Source organism: Spinacia oleracea, chromosome 1 (genome assembly GCF_020520425.1).
Source record: "Spinacia oleracea cultivar Varoflay chromosome 1, BTI_SOV_V1, whole genome shotgun sequence".
Taxonomy (NCBI): domain Eukaryota; kingdom Viridiplantae; phylum Streptophyta; class Magnoliopsida; order Caryophyllales; family Amaranthaceae; genus Spinacia; species Spinacia oleracea.
In genome coordinates, this window is record NC_079487.1 from 111,117,495 (window position 1) to 111,134,925 (window position 17,431).

Consider the following 17,431-nt stretch of genomic DNA (forward strand, 5'->3'; position numbering starts at 1 on the left):
TCACAAACCGTTATTGAAGTTAATTAAAAGACAATCAACCTACTAATATTTACTTTTGTATATACCAATTTTTTTTATATAAAAATGAACATAAATATATGGGGCAATCTGTTAGGAACATAGGAGGGGAGTATGATCCATGAATTCTTAAACATTAAGCAATTATTTCACAACTTACAAAACAAAAGGGATTACCGGATTAGTCATTTAGTCTACATTAAAGTTTAACCCTTTTACACTTTACTCATTCAAAAGTGAGTAATCCACTAAATAATTAATTAAACCTTCCGGTGGAAGTGTGAGAGACCATGAACGACTCCAAGTCTTTCCCGCCCGCTTTCTCCTTCTCAAGCTCTTCAACATTATCATCATCATCATCACCAGGTAAAACCAACCAAAACCCTCGTTTCCATAATTTCAATTCTATATTTTTAATTAATTCTCCATTTTTTTTTTTTTTTTTACTTCAATTGATACGGAGTAATGATGAATTGTTACAAACAGGAATGGGGAAGTTCACATTTTGTGCGGGCACCATTGCCAATGATCAAACCACCGAACGACGACGACCCAAGACCTATCAAGCTAAGCCTGTGACGGCGGACTCAGGGCATAGTAAATCGGCTTCGGCTTCGGCTTCGGCTTCGGCTTCGGATTCGTCGTCGTCTTTTTCTTTCAAATGTCCTCCGATCTTCGGTAACACTGTTTACTCCTTATGGATTTTTGTCTCACTTTGAATTTTTTTTGTTTTAATGACAATGTTACTGTAAAATTGACCAAATAATTACTTTGCAAAACTATTGAATTGCTAATATTCACTTGTTTGGTAGAGTATTTAACGAGGAAAGCTCTCTAGGGCACATTTGTTAGCCGGTATTAAATCGTGTTAATGAGAATGAGTTTGTACCTAAAAATGTAAGGAAAATCAATATCCGATCCGGTGTCGTGGTAATCGGAAAATGTTTGGTTCCCTAAGGGTTGGCAACCCTAAGATACATATAACATAATAATATATATAAGCATAATTAATTAAAGAGAGAGTGTACCAATTGCTTGTTGGTTCAGTGGTGATTGGGGCTGAGCTTGGTAGGGAGAACCCGTGTTCGATCCCCCGCAACAACAATTGGGAGGGGACTGGAACCTAACCACCCAGAACTCGCCCCGAATCCGGATTAGCACTAAGGATGAACCGGATGCTAACACAAAAAAAAAATTAAAGAGAGAGTGTTGTATGTAAAGTTTCAATGCATTTGTAACCAATTAAAATTCAATATTGAAATGGTTACCAACCCTTAGGTTCACTCTATCATTGTCCGTGGTAATGCTAGTTCACACCAAAACGTCGTTAATATTTGGGTTGTTATTGGTTGGGAATGGAAATTTACAAAGGAAAACACAAGTTTGGGATGAGATTGGGATTACCATGGACATTTATAATGTTACTTTCCTTTCCAAATTATACTTTCCCATTACCAAGAAAAACACATGTTTGGGATGAGATTGGATTACCATGGAGATTTATAATGTTACTTCCCTTTCAAAATTATACACAAGTTTGCGTTCTTAATTTATCTTTATTGCTCCCGTTATAACATCTACAATTCCTCAAATTTCCAACATGTTTACAATTTATTGAAAGAAAACTAAATGGATCACTTTTAACTAAAATTTGACAATTGACACCATTGCTCTGGTAATGCTTTTCCATTGTTTCTCCAAATAATCTAACATCGTAAATTTGAGAAATTTAAACTCTTTTCTCATCAAATATGGTTTTTGCATTTGGGCAGCTTCCCCGCATGATGTAGAGGATATTCACTTACATGTGTATTATCTACATATACATAGTTCTTTCCCCCTTTTATAACTTAGAACCATACTGACAATGATGACTTGATGTGAGTAGCACATTATTCTATGTTGACACCATTTTAACATATTCATTGGGTTGTGATTAGGATCATGTTGAACAAAGAATGTAACATTGAGGAGAACTTGAAAATTGTGAGACAATTCGGTAGTATTTTAGGGAATGGCATAAATTCCTGAATACTTACCTGATATGTTGTCCCTTGCGTCATGTATTGATCAATTGTGCAAACTTACAAAATATGATCATTCCGTGACATTTGTTAAATTTCTTATGCAACTAACATGGATGACTGGTTTATGGTGCAGCAGAGAATGCAAATGCAAAAGAGAATTCCAACGAAACGAAACATGATAATGGGATACGTGAAAATCCTAAAACTAGATTTACTGGGCTGTCAGCATTGACAGGGACAATTCCGTGTTGTTTTGAGGGATCTAGTTATTCTTTTCAACCTCTGGGACAAAGCTTCTATGCTACTGGTAAGTGGTCACCCTTTCTGCTACTCTTGAATACAGTATGTTAGTGTTCGTTTGGTTGACATAAAATGAGATAGGAAGGAAATCACATCTCCTGAAAATAGTAAAAATTGGGTATGATGTTTTGCTACCAGAAAAATTATGAAATGGAGTAACTTTATAGGAAGTTCTTCCCATAAGATGCCGGAAAATTGCTCAGCACTTTATGTAAGCAAAATGAGAAGAGTTCTTCCCAACTGAATAGTTTCCTTCATGCAACAGATTATTTGATTTTGGTCCTTATGCCACTTGGTAATTAACAAGTCTGTTATATTGTTTATTATCCTTCTGTTGATTTGGAGCAATATGATGGAACAGAGGAATCAATCAAAAAAGAAGATGATAATCATGTTCAAAACCCATCTGCATCACAGATCATGGTGTCGCGTCTTCTGAAGGGCATACCTCAGAGTCCCCATTTCTGGCCCTTAAGAGGCTACTCAGAGGCAGCAAAACAAAGCTTGATCAATGCGTGGGATCGAATATACAAAGACGCGGTTGATCAAATCCAAAGTATGTCTGTTAATGGCTTTTGGATTGATGCCAAGAGGTTTTGGGAAACAACACTAGAACTACAAATGATGGGTTATAATGTCATACCACTAAGAAGAAGATTTGTTGAGCTCTCAGAAGTATTGAAAAAGAGAACAAGGCATAGGATTGAAAGAGGGAGACTGAAGAGCAAGGCTGAGCAACACATGATGGAGAAAAAAAAGTTGGAATTTGAAATCGTGAAGCTGAATGCAAGGGTTGAAGCAGAAAAGGCGAGCTTTGATGATATCATGGCTAAAGTGGCCAAGATGGATGATGAGATGCCTAGCTTCAATGCTTCCTTCAGTAAGCTAGCCATTAAGCCTCTCTAATTTCAGTGCAGAGTTTGCTGGACGTACATTTTGAGGTAATTGTATTTGATTTGGATGTCCTTCCTTTTGGTAAACAGCATGTGGGTTAACTGTATTTGAATTTCAACTGGTTAGTAACAATTGAACAACAATTTGTGATGATCTCTTTTGAAATCCTGTTCTATTGAATGATTACATTTTGTGATGCAGAACTCAGTGTTTAGTTGTGCATGTTAAATATTGCTTTTCCTAAGAAATTTTAGTTGCTTGGAATATTCAAGGTACAAACTACAATCTCTAAAAATCCTGATAATGTTAACCACTGGCATGAAGAGTATTGCACATGCCAGGATTCCTAACACACCAAAGGGGTTGAATGGGTTCAGCCCTAACCCCTCTGCTCACCATTCTATACCTCCACTCATTCAACCTGTCTGTGGCTTCTGCATACCTCTTCTTGCCGCTGTCATCCCGGTTTCCTGACCAGAGAGACTCAGCCAATGCAGAAGCTCGAGGCCACAATCTGGAGTCAAGGACAGTTGAGTCAGCTTGTTCAGACCAAAGTGCTACCTCCCCACCTAAAACCAATCTCTTCTCCTTTTCAGTCAGGCCATAAGTAATATCATAGTTGTAGATGAGCTGCCACGTTTTAAAAGGACCGCACCACGATCCACCATTCCCCTGGTCAGTCCCTGGTGGCTGATTATACTGGCTGTCATTGCCCGGGAAGCTGCCATGGCCACAATCAAGATAGTAGTAATCAGAAGAGGAAACGATGACCCTGTAACCAGAGGAAACAATGCGTTTTGTGTTTAAAGGTCCACCATTCCAGGTTTGTAATATGGTGTGTTCCGGTGGCAGAACTGACGAGTCTTCCACCCTGATGGTGGAATCTAGAAGAACATCTTCCCAGTAAATAGAGGTCTTGTTGTAGGAAGTGATGTATGGGAGGGTGGAGTTGACAAATATTTCTAGCAGGCGAGAGAGCCCATTCGTAGTAGTCTCATTGTGAGTGCTGTTGTAGTTCGCTAAGAAGGTTTGGATGTCGGGGTCCGTAGTCCAACATCCGGGGATAACCTCATCCCCGCCGCTGTGATAGAAAGGGTCAGGGAACAGGGAGACCAAGTCCTTGATGAGCTTTTTCATGACTTGGTAAGTTTTGGGGTGGAGTGGGTTGAGCTGACCACTTCCGGGTTCGGAAGCAAGCCTGTTTGCCCACTCTGATTCTGCTGGCCACCAGAACATCCCTGCGCATGTTACTATCTCCGGGTGTGCTCCTGCCCATGACCCTGTATGTGCTGCATTATCACAAATTCACCAATCACAAACACTAATATGGTTAACTTGAAACTTTTTTGTACTCTAGATTAGTTTGGAAACCTTATTAGTGGGAAATTCTATGATATAGTAAAACTAATGGATAGGAATTACCAAGTATTATTATTGACAAGTGTAAAATTTAGGGCAATAGCAGTAAGAGATTGTTTATGAGGTTTGTTTCATATTTTTTAAGTTTGTATACAAATCTTATGTTACTAAAAAGTAAAAACAAACCTCTTTGCATCACATATAGGTAAAAAAAAAAAAAAAAAAAAATAATATTTTTACGTGAGTTGAATGATATATGCGTGAGCCCATAAATAAATCTTTAAATAGGTTTTTATCTATTGTTAGCATAAAGTTTGTTGAAAATGAGGTTTGTAAAATGATAATGTAGCATAGGGATGAGGTTTGCACTATTATTATTGTCCCAAGTAGTTTCCATTGTCAAGACAGTCAGGGTTTGATTACAGTAATGTACATTCAGAGTCGTAGTTGTTTATAATATTACTTTGTTAGTCGTAGTTTTATCATTAATGTCATGTTCAGAAACACGTTCATTTACTTGGGTAAAGATGAATGATGTACAAAATTAATAAAATACCTGGAGAATCGATCTCTGGAATAACCCGTACACCATGATCCAACCCAAAACGGACGATTCTGACAACATCGGCAGGAGTATACTGCATAAAGGGGCCATAAGAACCTCGAACAGCAAGATTAGGATCAGAAGGCAAAAGCAGAGGAAATGAATGAGAGTCAGTGATATGCCAATGGAAAACATTGAGCTTATTCCAACTCATTGCTGAAATAGTTCTGAGAATATCCTCCACTCCGTAGTAATTCCTAGAGGTGTCTAACATCAACCCACGGTGCGCGAACATAGGCGAATCCCAAATATCCAAACCCACTGGTATTAATAGTTGTTCTCTTCCTCCTCCTACCCACACTAGCTGGGAGAAGGTCTCAAGGCCTCTCATGGCTCCCCATGCTGTTTTCGCAGAAAGAACAGCTTTGGATGTGACGTCATGGATTGTTAGATTGTATGACTCATCTACCCCGTGTTGTAGGATAGCTGTGAGATCATCTACTTTGATAAGTAGTACCTCTAAAGGATTGGAGTTTGAGATTGTTACGTCTGGATTTACCAGAGGCATGTGGTGCTCTGATCGGATTACGCCAAGGTATCGGTCCATTGCTGCTACCAGGTGCTGGTGGTTTCGAGGACCTTTGATGGTGAAATCGGCGGAAAGGGAGGTGACTTTTGGTTGTGGCCACTGTAATTTGATCGGTTTTGGCCATACATTTACAGCCTTTAGATAGGAATGGGGTCGGGAATGAGAATGAGAATGAGAATGGTATTGCGCCGATTTTACAGCTACTGCTGCAGGAAAGCAGCAGCAGAAGTAATAGCTCAGGAAACAGAGAACTGTCAAAATTACTCTCATCTCTACGTTAATTAACGCCTAATTCTGTATTGAATTTGAGGATGAAAGAGAAATGAGAGAGAGAGAAAGAGCCTTTAATTGTGCGTAACGTAAACGTTTCGTATTGTTCTTCAAGACTCCAATATCCTATCTACAGAAGTACAGCTTATTACACGTGTCAAAGTTGACCCACTTGTTTTTAATCACTGAAAAATAAAAGGAAAGAGAGCTTTTTGAGCTAGGTGTATCTTCAACTCTTGATTATTTTCACTTTATCAAACTGATTTCTTTGCTCATCAGTTGTGTAATTCTAAATTCCTAATTGCGGGAATTCTCAGACAAGGGACACATTGCGGGGCCGCTTCGTGCTGAATTTTCTGATGTTTGATTTTTTTGGTTCAGATTGGTTTTGAAGTTACTTTGTTCAACTTTCTTTTGAGCATTGTTGTTAGAATCGCGTTCCAGTGTGTAGGATCGTACGGTCCTACGATCATCTAGATCACAAGCAGAATCTCATAGATGGTAGGATCGTGTAGGAACGATAGGATTGTAGTAGGATCAGACGATCCTACTTTTCACTTAGAGTTAGATTAGTGCAGGATCGGTCAGGATTGCACAAGATCGGAACAGCATCGGTTAGGATTGCTCGATCCTACTTTTTACTTATTAAAATTGTCCTTAAAGCAACTAACTTTCTCTTTAGTCCAAAAATTGATAACCCAACTTCATACACAAAAATATTTCTCTTACGTAATCTATATAACTATTACGAAGCCATTTTGGGTTAAAATATCAATATTATGTGAGAAAAAAAAATGTATTTAGCATATATATTGTTTGAAAAATGTGTATTTATTCATTTAACAATATTTTTCTTATTCTTTTTACAATTTTGTAGGATATTACGATTCGATTCTACCGATTCGGTCATACTCCCTCACCGATCCAAGGTGGGATTCGATCGTAACAACTAACCTTGCTTTTGAGTGGGATACATGTTTGATTTTCGGTGTTTGATTGGTTTTCATCAATGTTTCTGACTTTCGCCCTTTTTTCTGGTTCCTTAAGCCGACTTCTCCTGTAACACTGCATTTCTCCTGTAACACTGCATACTACATGAAACCAGTGAATTTCAACAAAACAACATTTAACATGGTGTGTCCAATGTCTTCATTATGCACCTTAATGAATCAATGATCAGGATAATGAATGTTGGGACATATTCTAAATCTACAAGAGTTCGTAGGAATTTTTTGGTGTTGGACTGTTAAGATATTGAAGTAACAGCAACAAACTTCTCTGATGCTAGGAGTGTCACGACAACTGGTGTAACTGGCTGTCTTGTGGCGACGCTGTTGCCTCAAAAGTCAAAACAGCCCAAATACTCGTGTTTTTTGGGGTGAAAGCAACACAACAGTAAACGCATGCTATGTTTTTCGGATGCAATGCAGGTGGACGCATGCAAAGGTGTGTAAGACTCTGGCTCCGTTTGATAGGGCGTAAAACGTTTTCATGGAAAACGATTTTCCCCTTTTCAATCATTTTACGTTGTTTGGTTGGATAAGGGATGTAAAACAATTTTCCATGACTCACTCAAAGGTGGAAAACCTTTTTCCATTTGAAAGGGAGGGAAATCACTTTTCCTTCTTTCCTCCTTACCTCCCTCTCCTTTCTTCCCCTTAATCTTCACCATATTCTCCCATTTTCCTTTTAAGTTACCAAACAAAGGAAAACTAGTTTGGAATTGTGTTTTCCCTTGAAAAATGTTTTCCATGGAAAATCATTTTACAATGAAAACGTTTTACGCCCTACCAAACGGAGCCTCTATTGCAATTTCCACATCAATGTAAGGGAAAAGGAGACAAGTACACACTATAGTATTGAATATTGATCATACATAATTCTGCCATTCTACGCAACATAAGTTTCTATTTGACTCTGATTAAAAACTTGAAATATTAGGCATTAGTCGTTACCAAAAAAGATTAGGTTTGTGTCCATTGAATCCCTTAAAAGTTGTCACTTATGAATTACTCCGTACTTCCTCCATTTCTGAATAGATGTATTATTTGACTTTTTACATTAATTATATTTTCTCCGTTTCGGAAATATCGCACTATGGTTGGCTTTTACTTCTTAATCATTACTTTGACTCTTAATATCTCATATCGTGTGCAAGTAAAAATTATAAAAAATTATATTTAGAAAATATATATCGATACGAATCTAACATGACCCCACATGACTAAAATTTCCATACGTGCGAATTACAAAAAATGGCCAAAGTCGTAGTGTGAATAGTGTAAAAAACAAATGGTGTGATATTTCCGGAACGGAGGAAGTATACAATTTTGACCATCAGTATCTTTAATAAAAGTTATAAAAGTTTGTCATGGAAGTATGCATTGAGATTAACCCATCAAAAATCAAAATAATAAAATTTATATTTATATAAGTAATAAACGCGATCAAAGTTAATATGTGAAGTGTAAAAAATCAAATGAAACATCAATTAAGACAAGGGATGAAGTATAAGACAACACATGACATCCCACTATGATTCGAAATAATTGTGTCATGGGCTTAAAGCTTAAATGGATGCCTATAATAGTATTTTGGGATCACTTTATAAAAGTCCACAAACAAGTTTTTCTTACTCTAGTTTACAGAGTAGAACACCCAACTTGGTTCAAAAAGAAGATATTTGCTCTTCTTGGTCCAAGCCATCCAAGGATCACAAGTAACGACTTTATAAATTAGTACATCGTATATTTTTATGTTTTTTCAGAGTGTGTATGGTCCGTATTGATGTTGATGAATATTATCATGCAAATTACGAGTAACATTTAGAGCAAATTTTTTTCCAATATAACTTAAAAGAGTCAAATGTGTTACACATGATGTGAGGACCAATATAGCCCATGCATTTTCCCACATCCACAAATGACCCAACATTAAATCATACTATATGTACCCAGAAACTTAAGGAATTTTTGACAAACTTCAATTTAGGACATTACAATTCCAGCTGAAATTTCACAAAAACTAAAGCTAGGCTTCGCCAAAACGTTACTTACTAATACTAGTATTCACCCACAAAATACAAAAACAACGCTGATTACTGAGGTGTGTTTGATGATCGATCAAAAGTATCAAACCCAACACTCTATATTGCAAGACTTCAGTCATTTAGTGGTGCATGGGAGGGCTGGAGCCGATAGCATTTAGCAAAAACACCGAAAAACACCAAAAGTATTCACTTGCCCATTTGATCAAAGCATCAAACCCAACACTCAATATAGCAAGCCTTCAGTGATGTGGTAGTGCAGGGGCTGCTGGAGGCGGCTTACACTGATAGCATTTAGCAAAAAGACCGAAAGTATTAACTTGCCTGATGAAGTTCACCATGCTTGCCCACCCTCCAAATCCAAAACCAACAATAAATACCCACACCACTATGAATGCGTTGAACACATATATTACTGTCCAGCTTGGGAAGAAGAAGGGAAGTTTCTCAGCAGCGTTCTGCATTTTTCAATACAAATTTCATTAACTTGGTTTGCATATAATCTTGTACTACCAAGACTCAAGTACATGTCATGTTCAATGATTCTATGAGGAAAAAATATCTGTTTTCAGTCTAATATGAAGGGTTAAGGGTGGCTTCGACAAAGGAACATAAGCTGTAATAGCATACTTCAAACATTATGAACGTTTCAACTCGAGTATTTAAAGCCATTTAACCTCACTCTTTCATTTACGCGTGCAAGTGGAGACTAACTTATGTAACTAAGTTTTCCAACCTTTCTCCAAAGAAAACGTTGTGATCTAAACCTCAGGAAACAATATGGATAAATTGTCAAATTTTCTGTCACTGACAAATACACATGCAGGAGGGTCGAAAGGGGGGGAAATCTAGTTAGGGTCCTCAAGAAAATCCAAGTTAGGTATTATTTTCCCTGACTTTTATCTTGAACTCTACTGGACCCATAATTGTTTCATACTACATGTTGTCTTGTCAAAAAAAATCCAGCCTTTAACTTAGCTAAGGAAATCTAGCAAGTAATAAGACCAAATCTGAAAAGAACAATATACAATTTATTAATAAAGCAGAAAAGAGCAAAATAGAGATGGGTCCAGAACAATACCTTTCGGGCTTGGGCCGATCTGAAGGTAAGCATGTGGGCCATAGTTGGTATAATATAAACAGTGAAGCTGACTAAGAAGGCCCCCACAGTAGAGTTAATGGGCCCAAAGAAGGGAAATATAATTGCTAGGAACCAGATTGGTATCACCACTGGTAGTCTAGCCACTGCCCTTAAACATAAGCTCTTGGTGTCATGTACACCCACCACTTTTTCCCACACAAAGTAGAGAGGTGTGCATGCAAATCCAAATGTAATAAACTGTTCCATGGAAACAAAAAAAATAAAGTTAGAGAGGTACTTTTGATCCTCAAAACTAGCCACAGGATTTTGTAACGTTAGATATTTCGCTTTTCGTGTATACCCCCTCTGTCCGAATTTAGCAGATAGTGTAATATGAACTAGTAATGCACGTCGAATGTTCACAAGTAATTAGGTAAATTATAGTTAAGAAAAGAGAGGGAATTTCGAGAATTAGACCTGATGGATGAGCATCAGGATGACAGCAGCATCACGGAAGCCATTACGGGGGAGAAGGGAGAAAGCATTGGCATGGTTGAGGAGTTCATCACCAAAGGCCCAGTAGACAGCAGCAGCAGAAGGGAGTGTAAGGGTGAAAACATAAACAGTTGCAAGTAGATAAATGTACTTGAATTTTTGTGGCTTCCACATAGCATGCATGATTTCCCTGATAATAATAATAATTATCATCAATAATAAGGACCCACAAATTGAATTATAATGGATAAATTCATTCTTGAGTACAATATATATCAATTATTACAAGTATGCTATTGAAAGTATGGTCAGCCATCATTTGTTATGGAGTATGGACCAGAGCATGAAGCACAAGTATCATCATAGTTAATTTCTTTTCAGAAAATAGATAAAGAGGCAAACTAAAACAATTTCCACTTTTTATTTTGGATTTATCACTTTATTGTAAAGGGAGTTGGTACGATAAAACAAAACTTTTACACTTACTACTAATATCATAGCTGGAGAACCTCAAATTCAAGATGTAAAACTAGCAAAATTCAACATTTCTGTTTGATTTTACTTTTATTTAATATTAAAAAGTTAAACGATTTTGGAGGTGAATTTTTTCAAAACAGATACTTCATGTGACTTTATAACGCTTAAAACACTAACAAAAGATTTATAAAAACTTTTAAAGTAGTCGCCTGTTGTTCCTTTGTAGCTTAGTGATAGTCTTGATAGAGGAACTTATCTTATTTGAACTGATCTTATCTGAACTTATTTTAGTTGTAAATTATAATTGGGTAACCCTTAATTTTTCTCAACTTAATTGAACTTATTTGGTTTCCTGAAATAATTGGAAAAAAGATAAACATAGCATAGCGTTATACTCACATCTATCCAGCAATCCTCACAACTAGAATTACATAAGATGCTAAAGTAGCGTTGAAGACTTCCAAATTATAAATCTATAAAAAGAAATGAGTTGGTAAGGAGCGGTTATTGAATCATTTAACCAAATTTCAGTGAGGGACAACACGTTTCACACTTCACTTCACATCAATCCAAATCTATCAATCCTCAAAATTAGAATTACATAAGATGCTAAAACTAGGGTTGAACACTTCCAAATAGTAAAATCCATAAAATAAATGATTTGAAAGGATGATCTATATTGAACCAAATATTAGCGGGGAAAAACACTTTTTACGCGCATGACTCCTTAAAGTGACAATTACCTAACCAATGGTGAAAAAAAGAAGAAAAAAGGAGTTATGGATACTAAGTGGTTCCCCACGTTTATTGGATTATAGAAACAAATAGTCACTAATAACATATCATTGCTCAATCTAAACAAATATAAAGTCAAATTTTATATCCTCAAAAAGAAAAAAGTATACATAAGAAAAGCTCAAACTTTTAAAAAAGTTCCCTATGAAATTAAGAACCTATAAATAAACATGAGATGTTTAATTTACTGGCCCTAAATTAGCATTAGTTTATGCACAGAACTGCAGAAAGTGACATATATTCGTCTTTTATTAGGTAAAAGGCCATTAACAAAAAAGGATTGAAATTAGCCGAAACACGAGTGATTAACAAATTAATTAAGAAAGGACCATAATTATTGAGTGAGAAATAAAGCTAAACGGCCATTAAACAATGCATGTATCCAACATAATGATGATTGTCTACCATGAAATCCTTAAAACAGGGAAACAAAAGCTGCAAGAAGAAAGTGATGAATATTGAGATTAAGCAGAAAATAAATGATGGAAGGCAGAGTGAAAGAAGAGAGGATTTGCACTTACACAGTTACAGCATGTCCACCAAAAGTGTAGAGGATATTGGTTGCTCCTGTGAAATATAGCACCAACTTTTTTGGACCAGAGTGGATCACACCTGGGGCCTGTAATATTGTTTTTCCACATGAAAACTTTCAAATTCTCACTTTTACTTCCATTAAGAAATCTATTAAATTTTCCAAAACAGACAAAAAAACGGATTTTAGGGAAGAGGAGGAACTGAGTGATGACTAATACTTTTGAGAATAATAGTCGCATTGTCCTAATACCTCATAATTCAGTATCAGACGGGTTTTTTCAAAGATTTCTTATAATTATTGGGCGAAGTGACGAGTCTATGTTACCCAACATCTAAGGAGTAGGGAGTAATACTTTGTTACAAATGGTCACATTATATAACCACTCAATAAACTTGTATCCATGATTTGAACTATTGATACATTATTAGTTCTTCTTCGCATTGTTGTTTTGCAATTTTTGAAAGCAATGTAGTAACCAACTCTTCCTAAACAATTGTAAACGACAAGCAACATAAAAGTTGTTTATTGAAATAGATGAGGTCGAAAAAGAAGGTATAGTTATAGCATCATAGTAGTGCAGTACACACTCAAACAGTGTAAATTGGATATGCACCTAACATTTTGCTTCTATTAAGCAAAAATATCCTAGAAGATCCTTCAAAACAATGAATTAGGACATAAGTGTCAAATTTCGTACAGTAAAAGATATTTAAAGTTGATTACGGATTTCAAATTAGTGGCTTGAAAATTTTTGCATTCTGATATCGTTATTAGGACTGTTTGTATCTCCCTTTCTTTCATACGCAGAAAAATTAAACCCCGGATAAAAAAGGGAGAGGGAAAAAATTTACCTGGCCATGAGCAAGGGCAGCAATGGTCATATACCAAGCAGTATAAGTGGTCATTCCCAGGCCAAGAAAGGACCAAATTCTATAGTTGTGAAAGGAAGGTATGAACACAGTTGTGGCACAACATGCCCCAAATATGTATGTCCATGTCCGTTTGTCTAAATGATCATTTACGTAGTATATGTTACTGCAATCAAATCCAAAAAAAAAAAATATTATAACCTCGAACTGAAGGGGTACACCAACAAAAGAATTGGCATCAATTTGTAAGGACAAATGTGGAAGAACAACTATTGTAATTTAACCTTGCACAAGCTATAAGCTGTATCACAGATCCAAAGAGCAAGAATGTGCAGTTGAAACCCAATCCAATTCCCTTCCAAAACGGCCCTAGCAGGCCATCTAGCACCTCAAACCACTGTTAACCAAAAAGTACAAGAATCAGAACATGAAGAAAAGGAATTTAAAACATAAGGTAGTGGTAAGGGAACATTTAATTAAGATAGAATCTTGCATCAGACGGTTTCATAACTAGACTTATTAGTTATTACCCTAATGTCTCATAATGTATTAGTGTGAGCTTGCTTTCGCCCTTAAGCAGTTACATTCCTAGGGTGATTTTTATAAATATAAATTACTTTTTTTAAGATATGCTCAATTTTATGTCAACATAAAGCCTAAATATTCAAAGAGTGATGAGAAAATTATAAGACAATCACTAACTTGTTAAACAACTTTTGAAACTCGGGCAAACATCACTAATCAATATTAGGCCTCGGTCAAAAAAAAGTAAACTTCTTACCTAAACGAGGATTTGACACAAGAATATTAGGCCTAAAAGTGTAGAAATGAAAAGATTTGTGTTTGACATTATCTTAAAAAACAAGTGAGAGCGATAGTGAGAGTGAGATGAGAGTGAAACCTCTCATTCAAATTTACCAAGGGCTGTTTAGATCTTGAATTCGCGAACAAAGTGGTCAAAAACTTTTAATTAAACAATCATTAGGAAATAAGCATGGGTTGTTTTTAGCATAATTGTCTAGGACAAAACTCGAATAATTCAGCAACAAAGCTTGAACTTGAATTTATGATTTGCCATGATCATGGCCCCACAAGTCTGTGCAACCAGGTAGTAGCAACTCTACCAAGTAGCAAAAAAGGACAGAAAAATGATAAAGAAAAACAAGGGAAGAACTTAAAAAAACCAGGAAATTTTCTGTTTAAGAATGCATTTAACAACAAAAGACCTTGTAGAGTGCTACCAACAAAGATTTTGAACTACTCTTTGTTGCTAGTAATAGTAAGAAAGCCATAATACTTGACATATTTTCTAACACAAGTTTGTAAGCACTAGTAAAACACTCCCAATAGCGCAAGGGCTAGACTTTTACTCCATTTCCGGGGTAACTGGGGTAAGATGTTAATTTTGAAATCGAATCCTAAGAATCGACTAAGAGATCCTAGTTTGTTATGTGTAATACAAGAGTTACCTCACAAGAAATTCAAATTAGCATAAAAGATTACAAAGTTTCACAAATTAGAGCAAATTTGGGTTTACATACAAAAAAAAAAAAGTAGAGTAGGAAAATATAGTATGAAAGAGACCTGAATAACATGGTTCTTGAAGCTGGCACCTTCTTTTTCTCGTCTACTACGATATTCAATATAGAGAACACTGATGAGATAAGCTGTCCAACTTCCAAGCACACCATAAAACACCTGCAGTATCAACCCTGATAACATCCCCATCTGTGAGAATGAATATGGCAGCGTCAACAGCACTTGAGCCACCTGCACTTCCATTTTTCACCTACTTGTTAAATACCATCACTCTTAAACCCCGTTTAGTAAAATAATTTGAAAAAAACAATACTTTTTTCGACAAATGATTTAGACGGGATTCGATCCCAGGTCTTGGATACCATCCCTCAACACTTTACCAACAAAAATAAGTTAGAAAATATGAGTACCTGATTGGAAGCACAACTGAACCAAGCATCATAAACAGAACCACCATGCCATAAAAAATTCTTGAAACTGAATTTCTGGTTCTCTTCATCAACTTCACCTCCTACATTTTCTCTCTCCTCAACACCACCGCCACCACCACCGTGAACAACTCCCTGATCATCATCAGTCTGACTCACCATGGCTGCTGCTTCCACTTGCTTCACCACCTCTGTCATTTCCGCTACTCACTCACTTCAAAACTCAAACTGTTCTTTTCCTCCTTAAAAGAAACAAAGTTCGTTCCCAGAATTCTCAAAAAGTAACCCCAAAAAAAAGAAGGAAATCAGTTACAGAAAGAGACAAATCTCACGGTCAACTTCTTTTTTTTCTGAAAAGGGAGGAAATGGGGGATTTACGTTTACGAAGAACAATTAAATTTGTAGAGGGTTATGTTCAACTACCCAACAATTATTCCCCAAAAGTAATTAAATGCCACTTTTAATTGTTCTTTTGAAAAGGAGAAAAAAAGAAAATGACATGAACAGAACAAACCCAAATGAAGAAGAATTATGGGTATGAACAACAAACTTCTTCGAATTTTAAGTAGTAGATGAGAGAGAAAGTGAGAAAGAGACAACACGAAGTGGACAAATTATCTGATTTTATGATGAAGAACTATTTTTTTTTTCAAAAGGAAATGAATAATTTAAAGAAGGGAAGAGAAGATTATCTCTGTAATTAAAGAGATTGGGGCTTGTTTGGCTGGGCAGGTGGAGAATTGGGAAACTGAAGCACTGAGAACTTCTCACTCTGGGTTTTAATTCTCAGTCACTGTCTATGTCTATAGTTTGAGACAGGGAGAAAGAGAGAGAAAGCGGCTTCAACAGAGGAAGGAGAAATAACTCATGCCTTTTTAACAGAAGAATTGGGGGAAATTTTACTCTCATTTTTTTTTGGTGGTGGGGTCTAGGGTGTTAATGAGACCACCTAGTTCATACGTTATTCGACCTCGATTGGAAATGAGTTCATTGTTCAACCAAGCTCGGCCGGAAAAACCAAAGTTTATCTCAAGTTGATTATGAGGGTGCCTTCTCCCTAAGGGTGAGTTTATCCCCAGACTCGCCTTTAATCTTCAGACTCTGTCACTTTAGTTTTTCACTAACTTTCTTATTATTCAGACTCACACAAAACTCACTCTATTTTTACACATTATTCTCAGACTCACCTCAGACTCACCTAACTCTTAAAATATTTGATGTATATATTTTTTTTGGTACATTTTCCAAATAATATTAAAACCATGTTTTCTTATATATAAACAAAGTAGACCAGATCAAAAGGTGGGCCGCTCGAGAACATAAAAATTTGTCCATTATGTCGGGGCGAGCCGGGCCAAGCTTCGGGCAAATTTTGTATGCCCAAAACCCGCTATTTCGGGCTAAAAATAGCGGGCTTTCGGGCCAATTTCGGACCGGGCCAAATTTATAACTAAAATTGTTGTTTTGCATTGTCCAAAGGCCGTATATTTTTTAAAAAAATTGGGTCGGGTCGGGCCTTCTTCCCAACACCCGGCAATTTTCGGATCGGGTCAGGTCGGGCCAGCGGGCTAAGCCCATGTTGATCGGCTCTAAAACAAAGTAATTTATAATTCGAGAAAAAAATGAAAAAAAAAACTTAATTTCGAAATTGACATATGTTCCGTACAAATTAGAAACAATAATACAACATCGTATTAAATTCAAAAGATCTAGAACATAAACTTAAAGGCAAATGAAACAAAATAATACATAAACCATCAATAATTTAGTTGGGTGAAATAAGATAAATTAAGTTTGATGATGTGGCATGATTTGATTGGAGAAATAAAAAATGTGGAGTCTTAAGTGAGTCTTGAGTGAGTCTTGGATTTTCAAACTCACTTCAAGACTTAGTGTAATCTTTTACCACATTATCCCAAGATTTAGGCTTGAGACTCAACTCAAGACTCCCTTCAAGACTAGGGATAAACTCACCCTAATTTATAAGGTTTGAACTTATTTATTTGAATTAATAAAAGCTTATTCGAATTTATAAAAACTTATCTGAATTTACAAGACTTTATTTTACTTATAGGAACTTATTAGAGTTTATAGGATCTTATAGGAACTTATACGACCTTATTGGACCTTATACAACCTTATAGGACCTTATATAACAAGACCTT

General features: G+C 36.3%; 3 protein-coding genes across 5 annotated transcripts; 1 reads left to right on the top strand and 2 right to left on the bottom strand.

Annotated features, from left to right (window-relative positions):
* The first annotated feature begins 228 nt into the window (after positions 1 to 228).
* LOC110802175 (uncharacterized) lies at positions 229 to 7,208 on the top strand. 3 transcript variants are annotated; one of them, XM_056839762.1, is made up of 5 exons: positions 229 to 384; positions 505 to 696; positions 2,179 to 2,352; positions 2,707 to 3,286; positions 6,879 to 7,208. In XM_056839762.1, the coding sequence occupies exons 1-4, from the start codon at positions 309 to 311 to the stop codon at positions 3,249 to 3,251; spliced, it is 987 nt and encodes a 328-aa protein (XP_056695740.1). In that variant the 5' UTR covers positions 229 to 308; the 3' UTR covers positions 3,252 to 3,286; positions 6,879 to 7,208. The 3 variants fall into 3 exon arrangements, with proteins under 3 accessions (XP_056695740.1, XP_021863302.1, XP_021863303.1); XM_022007610.2 differs by lacking the exon at positions 6,879 to 7,208 and having other exon boundaries at positions 2,707 to 3,442; XM_022007611.2 differs by lacking the exon at positions 6,879 to 7,208 and having other exon boundaries at positions 2,182 to 2,352; positions 2,707 to 3,442.
* LOC110802174 (beta-hexosaminidase 2) lies at positions 3,372 to 6,104 on the bottom strand. The gene is made up of 2 exons (XM_022007609.2): positions 5,155 to 6,104; positions 3,372 to 4,528 (listed from the first exon to the last, which is right to left on the bottom strand). The coding sequence occupies exons 1-2, from the start codon at positions 5,999 to 6,001 to the stop codon at positions 3,546 to 3,548; spliced, it is 1,830 nt and encodes a 609-aa protein (XP_021863301.2). The 5' UTR covers positions 6,002 to 6,104; the 3' UTR covers positions 3,372 to 3,545.
* Positions 7,209 to 8,825: 1,617 nt separating the features above from the next.
* Positions 8,826 to 16,260, bottom strand: LOC110802173 (auxin transporter-like protein 2). The gene is made up of 8 exons (XM_022007608.2): positions 15,249 to 16,260; positions 14,884 to 15,069; positions 13,584 to 13,696; positions 13,282 to 13,465; positions 12,417 to 12,514; positions 10,606 to 10,813; positions 10,129 to 10,386; positions 8,826 to 9,505 (listed from the first exon to the last, which is right to left on the bottom strand). The coding sequence occupies exons 1-8, from the start codon at positions 15,462 to 15,464 to the stop codon at positions 9,290 to 9,292; spliced, it is 1,479 nt and encodes a 492-aa protein (XP_021863300.1). The 5' UTR covers positions 15,465 to 16,260; the 3' UTR covers positions 8,826 to 9,289.
* Positions 16,261 to 17,431: the final 1,171 nt, after the last annotated feature.